The 12,768-nt window shown below is 36.0% G+C and overlaps 1 protein-coding gene across 4 annotated transcripts in view; it reads left to right on the top strand.

Annotated features, from left to right (window-relative positions):
- CADPS2 (calcium dependent secretion activator 2) overlaps positions 1-12,768 on the top strand; it is a 312,175-nt gene that overhangs the window by 95,278 nt on the left and 204,129 nt on the right. For all 4 annotated transcript variants that reach the window (XR_014318177.1, XM_082768101.1, XM_082768100.1 and 1 more), the window contains exon 3: positions 7,322-7,654. Coding sequence is in view for 3 of the 4 variants with exons in the window: in XM_082768101.1 (XP_082624227.1) it covers positions 7,322-7,654 (333 nt within the window). In the remaining variant the exon portion in view is untranslated. The remainder of the gene's footprint in view (positions 1-7,321; positions 7,655-12,768) is intronic.

Below are 12,768 nucleotides of genomic sequence, written 5' to 3'. Positions count from 1 at the left end.
TTCAGCCTGGATGTTTCCCCAGAGTTTTCTCTTACAGTCGCCTTCTAGTACCTAAACGGGGCCCAAAGGAAAGCTGATGAGGGACTCTTTGTCAGGGACTGACTGCAGTGACAGGACAAGGAGTAATGGCTTTAAACTAAAGGAGGGTAGGTTTAATTAGATACTAGGAAGAAATTATTCACTCAGGGTTGGTGAGGCACTGGATCAGGTTGCCTAGAGAAGCTGAGGATGCCCCATGTTCTGGAAATGTTCAAGGCAAGGCTGGATGGACTTGGAGCAACCTGGTCTGGTGGAAGGTGTCCCTGCCAGAGCATTTTGTTCCAGGCTGGGAAGAGAACAGTGTGGGAAATGGCATGTGATGGAGTCATTGCAAGAACTTCACCGTTAGAGAACATGTCTGGAGTGGTGGTGTCTTCTCAGTGGCAGCACTGCAATGCTTGCAGCTTCTTAACAAGTTCAGGAGGCCAAGACAATTGAAGATTCAGAATAGGGCTAATTAGGAGGGGATAGGGTACTTTCACAAGCAAACTAAGTTTGCACCAGCAAGTGGAACAGCCAGCATGATCACCTAGAACTGTCCAAGTATAGGTAATGGAGCATTTACTATGGTTCTCAATGGAGCAGAAAATGCTGTTAGAGATATGATTGGAAATATGGAAGACATTTCATGTTTAATTTGCAATGGCAGACAAATAATTGTAGCAACAGAAGCAGGAAGCTACCAGGACTCCTGGGTGAACCATTATTTAGAGCCCCTCATTGTGTAGAGTTGCTGGGATGTTTTATTCCACCTATTACTGTGCTGGAATGTGCAGGATACCAAGAGACGCCAGAATTTAACAGAAGTGAAAAAAGCTATTAGATAACTTGAATTGTGTGTCAAAAAAAAAAAAAAAAAAAAAAAAAAAAAGATAAGGGAGCTGGTTCAGATGCTATCTAGTGCGTCTGGGCATCTGGAAGTCTCCTGTCCCAGAGACGTAGTGTGCATTTTGAGCTGTAGCCACCTTTTCCATGAGAGATGCACTGAGCTCTGGCTGTTAAGGTGTAAGACGTGTCTAGTATGTTAATGTGATCTCCTCAGAGCTGCAGGAACAGCAGTTACTGTCAAAAACAAAGAAAAATTTCTAGCTGCTTTTGTGGCTAATGAAAGTCCCACTCCTTCTTTCCTTAATGAAGAAGAGAAACTCAGTGCAGTTGTGCTAGTGGAAGGTGCACAGGGGCCAGCTGTGTATGAGTGAGGAACTTCCTTTTCAGTCTGATAAATCAGTTTTGTGGTCTTTCTGTTCCTCCTCAGTATTCTGTTGAATCTGAAAAGATCAAAGGAATTTTAGCTTAAATAAAATCCTGTGTTTTGTTGCTACACACAAGTTGTGCTCAGAACATACATGTAAGAAGCAGTAAGTTACAGCTGAATTAAGTTTGTCTCCAATGGATGACCAGGACTGACTTGAAGGGTTTTCTATGTGTGTGTCTGCCAGTGTGGGTATATACATGAATAGTTCCATACTTAGACGTGCATTTTTATACATGGACACATCTATATCTCTAAAATTAACATTTCAGTTTTCATGTGGTTAACAAGAAGGCACTTCTGTTTTTTTTGTTTTTGTTTTTTTTTTTTTTTTATAAAAAAATTGTGTTCCTTTAAAACTTGCTATCTAAAATGAGGCATTTTTATTTCATAGCACAGGATATAGTACAAATATATGTGGTGGTCTGCAACACCACAGATTTATATGATAAACAACATTTTTTGCAATTAAAATATTGGGGCTTTGCTTTTTATATTTTACTTTAGAAGAGAATGTTAGTATGAAAGTGATATTTTGATTAAAAATTTTAATGTATATATAAATAAATATATTTCCATTTTGATGTAAGATACATCCATTTGGAGTGCACTTTTTTGTTTGTTTGTTTGTTTGGTCTTCTGTTTACAAAAAGGAGGGGAGTTAAGTCACTTTTTTTTTTTTCTCTTTTTCAAACTGTTTTGCAGAGTTTCCTGCCTGAGAATAAAAGGGCTTGTAAAATAATTTGATTAGCGCCAACTTGGTGCTTTGCCAGTTGGTATTGTGCCTAGAGCTGAATCAAGTTCTACCAAGAGAGCTGATACATAAGCAAGTAGCTGAAAGGTCATGTTTTAGTGGTATGTGTAGCAGGATTGCAAAATGTTATTTTTTAATAATAACACCACTTATACAAACTGGTAGAAACATTATAGATATTTATAACTGTTGTATTGTGGTTTTTTTCTTCTACGTGGGCTAAAAAGGTGACCTTAATAGAAAACTCTCTCTTTGGGTCTTTCAAATGAAGTAAAACATGTATAAAAGTTACTAACGTGTGGCCTAATAGACCTCAATTTAATCTTTTTACAAAGAAAAGGTGAAGGTTAGCTACAGTTGAGTTTATGCAAACTCTTCAGTGTATTGATGATGTTTTTTCTAAGCTTTGTGGAAGGCAAAAAATTATCGTGTTCGTGTTGCTTGCATATATAATTTGACAAATTTGGTAAGTCATTTGATAAGTAGAGTTATTATTCAGGGGGTATGTACTAGAAGAAAAAGCAGTCCTTTGTTTAATATTTCCAACATTTGAGTTTTAGGCACTCCTAAATTATGATTTTCATCACTAAACAGAAATATACTTTTATTGTAACTATCTAGTGCTACAGACTACTTTGAATTAAGCTGTTTACTATCATTTGCAACAGTTGAAATTTCACAAATATAATTATTGGATAAAAATGAATTTAAATCATACTTCAGTAGATACATGCAAATGACTGTCACTGTAATTATAAAGAAAGATGAATTTGAGGCAATTTTTTGTTTTGATTTTTAATTCCTTACTTGATCATCTTTCAATGGCTATGATATGATATTTATCAAAGACTGTAGTTATGGCTCCATCCAGGAATAATTAGAAGGACTATGAATAATGTGAATTGAAAAATTTTCTCATGATAGATGTATCAAAACATGGCTTTTAACAGTATTTTTTTTTTCCTGGAATGTAGTGTATGTTTTAGTAGAGCCTTTCTTTTCGGTGTTTGGTAGCTTATTAGCAGTAGGTAACATGGGGAGTTGGTGTTGATGTAGATTCAAGGATGCAACAATGACACTAAAAGTTCAAATGGTGACTGGCAAAGAGCATCACCTGAGAATTTCTTCGAAGTCAAGGAAATACTGATAGAAACAGGAAGTAATTCATTAGAAACTTTGGCTTTCGACAAGTTATTTCTAAATAATATAAGGGTTTCTGAAGATCATGCCTGATCTACTAAGTACAGTTCCCTGTAGAATTAGTTTCCTTTGTCCCTACAATAACTTTGTCTGATATTTTGTATTTTACATTAAGACATCTAATAATATTTTCTTTCCAGAGACTTGAGATAACATTTTAGCACTGGAGGTTTTGAATTATTAATTAGAACTAAGTCTCATGATCAGACAATCCAAGTATAGGAATAAAAGGAAGAACAGCTGACAACTCAGTGAATGCACTTAATTACTGTTTTGCTTTAGAGATATGTATCAACACAAATATTTTCCTTGTTGATTATTTGCATAACCTTGATGGATATGCAAATAATCCACATTGAAGAGAAACTAGAGGACTGTGTTAAGACCACTGTAAAAGTTTATGTATTTTGCTGCAAAAATGAATGATTTCAACAGAGTACCACCAGTGTTGTAAGGTGTGCATGTATCCTGATTTGTAATCTGAGTCTGGCTTCTGGAGCCACAGGTACTCAGTCAGGTGGCCTTTCTGGAACTATGGTGGAAACAATAACGCAATTGGCATGTACCTAGTGACCGAACATTGTTCGTATAGTAGCAACTCCTACAAGCTTCTATGGAGAAGAAAAAAATGGCAGGTATAAAATGGCTCAGAAAAGCTTTAAAACTGAGGAATTGAATCTCAGGAAATACAACTGAAGCAAAGGATTTTGCATTTAGCGTGAAGCGTACCATATGTATTTCAGGAACAAGACATTTAATAGCTTTTTAATGCATCTTATTGTATTGAATCTGAAGCAGATACAGTGTACTTATAACTGAATTTTCATTCTCTTATGGTTTTCTGTTGCAAACAAGGGCTTAAAAACAGAATCTTTCTATTAAAGTGTTACTATTATTTCTTAAGTATTGCAAATATAAGTAGTTCGTTTTAAAGATTGTTACTTTTTTTTTTCCCTTCAGGAAAAGTTGTGGTAAATTGCCACTCAAAATGAAGAGGGATGATAAGAGCTTTAAGCCAAATGGATTCCTTTTCAGACCCATCCAGATACTTTTACTAGTCTGTTAATTCACACCTTGGGTTTATATTTTGAATAATTGTCTTTAATCATACCATAGTTTTTGCTAAACAATATATTAGAATAATTTATGAACATTTAATTCAAATACAATTCATGATGAAACACTTCAGAAAATAACAGTCTAAGGTCAGATATATCCATTTAGCATGCTCGCTTGTATCTTATGTATTTAAAAACTGTTACAAGCATTTTCTGTTTGACTGGCAGCATCAATATTGATGACTCTTGCAAAGACGGATTATGTACATTGTTTTAAATGGTGTTAATTTACAGTGATCAAGTCGCTTCAAATTCTTGAAAGACCATGTTTGGTTTTATTTGAGTCTGAATCCTTATTTTTTTTGAATCCTTTCTTTTTTGTTGTTTTTCTCTTTTTCTGTTTTTTCTCTCTCTCTTTTTTTTTGTTCTCTTTTTCTTTTTTCTTTTTTGATGAGGGATATGGAATAGATACAGATTGTATTTTGTATTTGCACATACTGTTTTGCTCAACATCATTATGCCATTATTCTCTCAATGTTGCAGACAACAAATGTTACAGTTTCACATGTAAGTGCTGAAAACTGGAACAGATTTTTACTTACATCTCCTAGAAAACCAATTTCAAAATCAGAAATAAGTTTCTAATTATTCTTGTTTGTAAGTCAAGTTCTTGTGGCTTTTCAGCCCCTGCATTCTGAATTAATTGTTTTGAATAATATGACTGAAAGAAAGTAATGAGAGGTAAATAATACTCTGATGATTTTACAGTATGTATTTTGCGTGTATAAACATATATTTATTACAGTGATCCAGTTATATATGTTATTTATAAGATAATGCAATCTTGGATAAACATGAGGTGTTTTTTTTTTTTTTTTTTCAGGGGAAGAGCACATAAGTATTCTCATTTTCATTCTTTCTTCTGCATCTGCTTTTTCTCATTAGGTATGCAAACTAACGATGGAGGATTTAATGCTGTTTATGACAAAGTGAAATAGCTGAAGTTAGTCTGGAGTCATCTTTTTTTAAAAAAAAAACATTTTTGTTCCATTTTCTTTTCAGTGAAGCTGTTGGAGGGATGAATTAATTGTAATTGCAGACTGCTGAAACAAGGAAAAGCTTAATATCCTTGTACCTGTTTTTGTTGATAAGTTTTATTGCCAAGTGGAATTTCTGACTATTGTTTGCTTTGAAAAGAGATTCAATATTTGTGTGGCATTTTAAGTAAATTAACTTCATCATTAATTGACAGTAACCATGTCAATTCTATTTTAGTGATAACAGTTTCATCTTAGATGGTTGTTTTTCCAAATAAAGAAATTCATCATGGCACAAAGCACAAAATGTAAATAGAAGATACTGGTGATGTTTTAAGCTTTTGGGCCAAGTTCTCTAAGGCTTAATCTCACCCTTCAGTACAACATCAATGAGGATATCTATTAAAAGATTTATTTTTTTAGGTAGCTGCATTTTAAAAATTCTACAGGAAAAACATGGATCTACAGGAAAAGCACTGGGAATTTTAGGATATGGTTTTCTTGTCCTTTTTCCATCCTCATACTCTTCTCTGCTTAGCTTTTTAGCAGCTCTCCCACTCCTCTGTTTTGTCTTTTCCAGATGAATCACAGTAATATTTAGCATGGTTGTTATGTGTACTGTCTTCCATAACATGATGGTATTTGGTGACACAACTCTGCTGTGCTGTAATCTCCACTTATTGCATTTTAATAGCTCTTGGTCACTAAAATCATCACCTGAAAGCATGTAGTTTTCTCTTCTTCGACTTCATGGCATCTGACTGAAGAGAGAAAATGGTCAGAAAGGGAAATGGATGGAAAGGGAATCTGTTTGACCACATGGTATCAAATATTTTCTTTGTGTTTCAGCTGTGCTTGAGGTGTAGGTTTGGCACCCTAGCCACCTCCATGCACCTGAGCCTTGCAGGCTCTAGGGCTCTGATCCATCTCTCTCTGCCATGGGAAGCTGACTGGTTCCATCCTGGGTGGTTCTTCCCTGTGGACCTGTTCAACACCAGTACGCAGTTTACGACTTCTGCAAGGCACATGTTTGTTGTTTAAAATCCTGGACATGCCACAGCTGTCATTTTTTTGTTGGCTGTATTTAGTAGAAGAACAGTGTAGTGTCATAAGACTTATTACTAGAAATCAATTGTCCATGCAGTGGATGGAAAGATCAAGCTTGCCAAGGTCAATGTTAGGAGAGATGAATGCAACTGCCCTTGAACACTGAAAAGCTCTTGCAGAATGATGTGATTCATTGCTGTAATTTGCCTTGTCATATTTTATAATGCATGTACTTGGGAGGTTTTTTGGTGTTGGTTTTTGTTTTGTTTTGTTTACACAGAGAATTCCATAGTTTCCAATATCGTACCCACAGTAGGAAAACCATTTTTTGCATTTTGAGTGTTTCTTCTCTCTATTGTTAATATTGATTGCAATAATTCTCTAGTGCTTCTTCTTTTTTCTTTCTTTTTTTCTCATTTTCTGGACTTCTGTCTCCTCTTCCTTGATATTCCTAGCTATCTTATAGATACTTTTTTCACTCATTATACTGCCAAGTTTTAAGACAATGTAGCTTCTTCATGAGTTACTTGCAAGTATCTTCAGACTCCTGTGATTTTAACAGAGGAAAGATTAATGATATCTTGTAGGTAAGTTTTAAATTAGCTGTGGTTAATTTAGACTTCATTCTAGCTTAGCTATTGTAGAAGTACTTTACTGGCTACTTAAGTATTTGTTCAATGCAGAAACTTGCTTTATGAACATGTAATTATTCATTATTTATTCACGTGAACATGTATTACTTATTAGTTATGAACATGTATTTATGCATTATTTCTTCATGAAAAATGGAACAACCTTGACCTCCCAGCAAAGACATTTCACATGGGAAGAAAATATTAGCCTGCTATAACACCCCTTTATTAAGAGATTGTTTCTTCTCTGTGTCCATGCCTAACTTCTTTTTTTTTTTTTTTCTCTTTCTTTTTTGCAAAAGGTATTTCTCAAGAGTGACAGAGTTGCAAGAATGGTTCACAGTGGAGGATGTTCTGCAAATGACTTTAGAGATGTTTTTAAGAAAAACATAGAAAAGAGGGTCCGAAGTTTGCCGGAAATTGATGGATTGAGCAAAGAGACAGTGTTAAGTTCTTGGCTAGCCAAGTATGATGCCATATACAGGGGAGAAGAGGACTTTTGCAAACAGCCGAATAGAATGGCCTTAAGTGCTGTATCGGAGCTGATTCTGAGCAAGGAACAGCTTTATGAAATGTTTCAACAGATTCTAGGGATCAAAAAATTGGAACACCAGTTGATTTATAATGCCTGCCAAGTAAGTATTGGTGCCATTCGGTTTTGTTGTGTTCAAAATTGCTCCCCCCAATTCCTGCCAACAGGTCAAGTGCTTCCTCACCTTGTGCAGAAGGCTTCAGTTTTAAGTTTATCTCCATACTTCAAGGAAGTGAAGCCCCTCAGGATGGAATCTTTACATCAATGGCCACTGGAAAGTATTTGGAAAAAGGGTATGCTAGAGTATATGGTACTTATGCTACAGAGATCTCCTGAGCCCTTTTACAGTGTCACAGCTCCAGTGAGTTGTGTGATTCTGCAGAATCCTCTATAGTCTAGAATACCTATGAATACCTATGTATAAATTACATATGCATGTTTGTGTTTTTATATACATCTTTATATATATATTTGTGTATACGTTTGTGTGTGTGTTTATACATCTTTAAAAGAAATTTGCTGCCATAAGTAGATAGATGATACATACTGAATTCTGGATGCTTGGCCATGCAGTGTATAAAACTTCAGTTTGTTGGAACTGTTCTTAATTCACGTACAGGTATATCAGGAAGCTAACCTCTGCAATATGCAGGTTGGTCAAGAAGCACTGACATCTTCAGGAATAATCCTGCTTATTTGAGTGTGGTTTTGCCTAATAGAACATGCAGGCATGAGATAACTCAGTTTGGAAAAGACCTCAAGAGATCGTTCAGCCCAATGTTGTGCTCAAATCAGGGACAGCTGTGCAGACAGACCAGGTTGCTCAGGGCTTTATCCGGTCAGCTCTTAAAACCTCAAGAATAGACTGCACAATGTCTCTGGGCAACCTGTTCCAATCAATACTTGAAAGCACACACAAAAAAAAAAAACAACTATTTTTTCCCCAAAAGCATATAACCTGTTACTTACAGTAGAAACTGTATGACTTTCTCCCTCCTCTGGTGTATGATAATTGTTAAATCTTACTTTATATGTCACTGCTAATGATCAAAATCTGCTGTTGGTCTGTATTGTGCTAGAGGAATACAAACAAATATGACTGTACAGCTTTGAACAATCAAACAAAAAAAATATGTCCCTTTAATCTAGAAGTGGTTCTGGTGATATGGGCCACTAGGTTCTTGCACCTGTATGTTTGAAGGCTTTTTGGTTTTGGTTATTAATTATAAAATGTTGATGCAACAAAAGTGGTTGGCAAATATTAGCAGGGCTCTCTTATTCAGCAGTTTTCTATCTGTTCTTGGTTTATTACCTATGAAGAGACTGAAGAATCACAGCAACTCATTTTTGTCTTCTGTTGTGGTAGAATTTTGAACATGGTGATTTTCTTTTATATGTCGTGAATCACAAATTGAATAAATAATCCTGTGGTATGTAGTAAGGGAGAGAGGCTGTTTGACTGTGCTGTTGTGTGCAAAGATGACTTAATGGAGTGAAGACTCTTCTCTTCCTTTTTTTGGTGTTGAGCTGTGAAGGTTGTAAAAACTCCTGTGCAGGTCTCCAAAGTACACATCATTTACCCATGATTCATATGAGTAGTGAAGGATGGGAAGAAAAGGAGACATCTCTTTTGGAGCAGATGTAGGATCATCTACATCATTCCAACTAGGAAGAATTCTGGAATTCTTTGAGCATGTAGCCTTCCTGCTGTGAGTTCTAACATTCTGAAAGTTTTCATTTTCCAAGGCAAGCGTGAGATTACTTTGCTAAAGCAAAAATTGTTATTACATACTCCAACTGTGCAAAGTTGCTACTGAACAAATTTTATATCCTGTTCTTGTGATTCAGTCAAGCACATAGTACACTAAAGGTATGAAGAGAAAACTGTTACAAAGGAAAAGACAACAGTTGTGGCCTTCTCAGGAAGTGTATTGCAGGCAGCAGACAGTTTCTTATAATGTAATTCCTCTTCTCCCTTGGCAAAATCCTTTATTCCTCATTATAGTTCTAATAGACATTTTAGTTTAGGCTGTATTTTAATCCTTTCTATTGACAATGTATTTATAAAAGATGAGGTGATGTTAGACTCCTATTCCAGTCAGCACTTCAGTTTTCATTCTCCCCTAGAAGTATCTATCTGTCTTTATATTAAAATGCTCACTTTTGTTTCCCTTTGCCACCGCTCTTTAAAATACTGGAGACTTGTAGATAATGATAATCAATAGTGTCTGGGAACAGTGAGATAAGTGAAAGTTCAAACAGATGTTAAAATTGTATTTTTGATAGGGGTTTTGATGAGTTGGCTTCTAGCCTGTGCTTCTAGCAGAGAATCAGATCTTGATATGAAATTCTGAATATCTTGCAGCTCTGAGAAACAGCTGCCCTTAACAGCAGATCTGTACAGTTGTAACTTGTGCAGAAAACTTTTTCTTATTCTCTCCCCACCCCACCTCCCCTTTTTTTTTCTTATTCCTTCCAGCCCTTTGGAAATACCAAACTGAACGACATCGATGATACAAGTAAATTATCCCGCAGCTGCAGGGTTGGTAAGCAGACAAAGATGCTATTTGTAACAGTAGTGGTATTGTCTGCCAACCTCCTCCTCATGACTTCTGCCCTTAGAAACTTTTTACTGGTTGCCAGCAGCCTTTGCTCTCCAGCCTGTTCTAAATGGAGTGTTTAACTCTTAAACCCTTGGGCATCTTGCAGCAGGTCATCAGACAGTTCTGCTAGGGCATGGGTTGTTGCAGGCACACACAGGTTGCCAGTCTCCATCCTTTGTGTGAGGGCAGTGAGCAATTGTTCTCAATCAGAACAAGAACTTAATCAGCAATAAAATGAAAAATATTAGACCAGTTTTCTGACATTGCCAAGCACAGTCCAAACAACTGTGGGAATTTTATGTGTTTTTCTTTGAAGAACTAACTTCTTGTCACAATCTGTTAGCATATACTAAATGCCTATTTAGTATAGTCCATCTTTAGGTAGTGAATGTCCATCTTTAGGTAGTGAATGTTAACAGGGACCTTCATGTCAAGGATTTCTTCTGTGACTCCATTTTCAACTTCAGAACTTAGAGCAAGGCCAGCAACTGCTGCCAAGCATCTCTACCTCTTCATGATGAAAAGATTCAATTTTGGAAGTGCTAACATTTTCACCTAATTTTTATTTACATTGCATTTCCTTGATCTGTGTTTTATGATAAAGAGATGATTGTGAGTTAGCTGGGACTTAATGATCTCCTTGACTTGCTTTTGAGATGCTTGCCCACAGTGTGTTGTTATGGTTTCTTTGATTTACAGAGATCAAACATGATAAAGTCTGTCTTTGTCCCTTTTTTTTTTTTTTTTAATTAGTCACTGATGTGGAAGATAACTTTGCAGAAAGTCAAACTGAAAGTCAAAATCTAACTGCAGTGTGGTCATGAACTATTATTACATCACTCCACCAATACCAGAGTTTCCTTATCAGGTAAATCATAACTCCAGACAGAGCTTATTTTGTTTTGACAGTACCTTTATAAAGGTTGACTTTTGTTGGCTGATCTAAACCCCCTTATCTTCAGTGAGAGGGGAGATTTTCATAATTAAATAATTCTTTTAAGTCACATTATCTCTTCTGACAGGTAATAAATAATTTTGAGAACAAATCTGTTGAGTCTTTTACTGTTGACTCTTTGGGAATCATCCACAAATTAGGAAATAGCTTTCAATGGTACTTTGCTTCAAACCATAATTTTCTGTTTAAAAGTTTTGTAACAAGCTCCTGGTTCACATCCTTGATTATTTATAGCTTTTTCAAGATGTATCTCTTTGTATGAGTGTCTAATATTGAGAATTATGGACAACACTGTATTTTCCATAATAAATTTTTGCATTTTTAATTATGAGTAAAATTTCTGTCAAGAATTTCTCCTGAACCTAAGACTACTCACGGTGCTCAGTACAGCTGGGCTTTAAGGATTCTTTCACCCACAACTTCAGTAAAGTCCAATTAATTATATGGTTTGGGAAATAAGTAAAATTAAAGGCAGTTCAATTCACAATTTGGCCTTTGTGTCTTTTGAATGTTTGCCATTCTGTACCTTGGCTTAGTAAGATCCTGAAAAGGAATGCGATTATCTCACAAATCTCAGATTATCAAAAGGAAATTCCCATAGTTCTGTATATTTTTCTAAGAAACTTTTATACCCCATATAAGCTACAGGGACAAGTGCAAACGTTTCAAGCATGGAGAATGATACTTTTCTACAGAAAATTTCAGTGTTAAATTTGATACCGCTTTCTTGGAGTAATGGAAGAAGTGTTAAGGTTCCTTTAGGAATGTAGACTAAAGCTTAAACACATTCTCTCTCTCTCTCTTTTTTTTTTTTTTTTTTTTTTTTTAAACTTGAGACAAGGCACAGGAAAAATGGTTTGGTCTGTATATTGCAGATCATGTGCTGCTATGCAGCATGTATATTTGAGTCTTTTCAGAAGAAAAGACCCTGGCTCTGTGAGGTATTTTACTGTGACCAAGGCTTCAGCTAAGCCAGTATCTGGTCAGATGATCAACAAGGACTGTCATTACTTATTTCATGATAAATCCTACCTAATACAACAAAGTAAACTGAAAAAATGTTGGGAAGGTCCACTGCTGTAATTTAAAGGTAGCATCAGGTATTGGATGAGTTGTCATCACTGGTGTTTCAGAAGTCTCTGCAGTGCTTTTACCCTTCCTAAGCTATCCCTGCTCTACTGTTTAAAAAACATAAAGTCATACCTTGTTCCTATCGTCTGCTTTATGGGTAAGATACGCTACCTTCAAGCATTATTCAGGTAAGAGGTTACTGCTGGATAACCACTGCAGGCTCTAAAAGCTGAGTAGGGTTTATTTGCTCTCTCGGTAACCCACAGCTTTGGGGGTTTTGACTACAGAGGAGATGGCAGATGAGGCAGTAGTGCTGGGAGAAGTTGTCCGGGCTCTCAGTGAGCAGAAAGGACTGCAGAGTCCCCTTGACAGAGGAAAGGCAGAAAATCTAGGGGACCGTGGGAGGCTATAGAGTATTCCACCTCCTAAGAAAATCAGGTGTTGACTGCATTTTTACATGATAAATGTGAGTCTGGAAAGTTTCTGCACACAAAAATGACCCAATACTGATATGCTGCCTTTCAGAACAGGTCAGTGTTTTAAAATTGCCATATGTGTCTGTCAACCTGAAAAGTGTTTCATACCTTT

The sequence above is a fragment of the Aythya marila genome (genome assembly GCF_965140915.1).
Source record: "Aythya marila genome assembly, chromosome: 1".
Classification (NCBI taxonomy): Eukaryota; Metazoa; Chordata; class Aves; order Anseriformes; family Anatidae; genus Aythya; species Aythya marila.
Note: the sequence above shows the minus strand (reverse complement) of the source record. Positions and strands in the feature narration are given on the sequence as shown.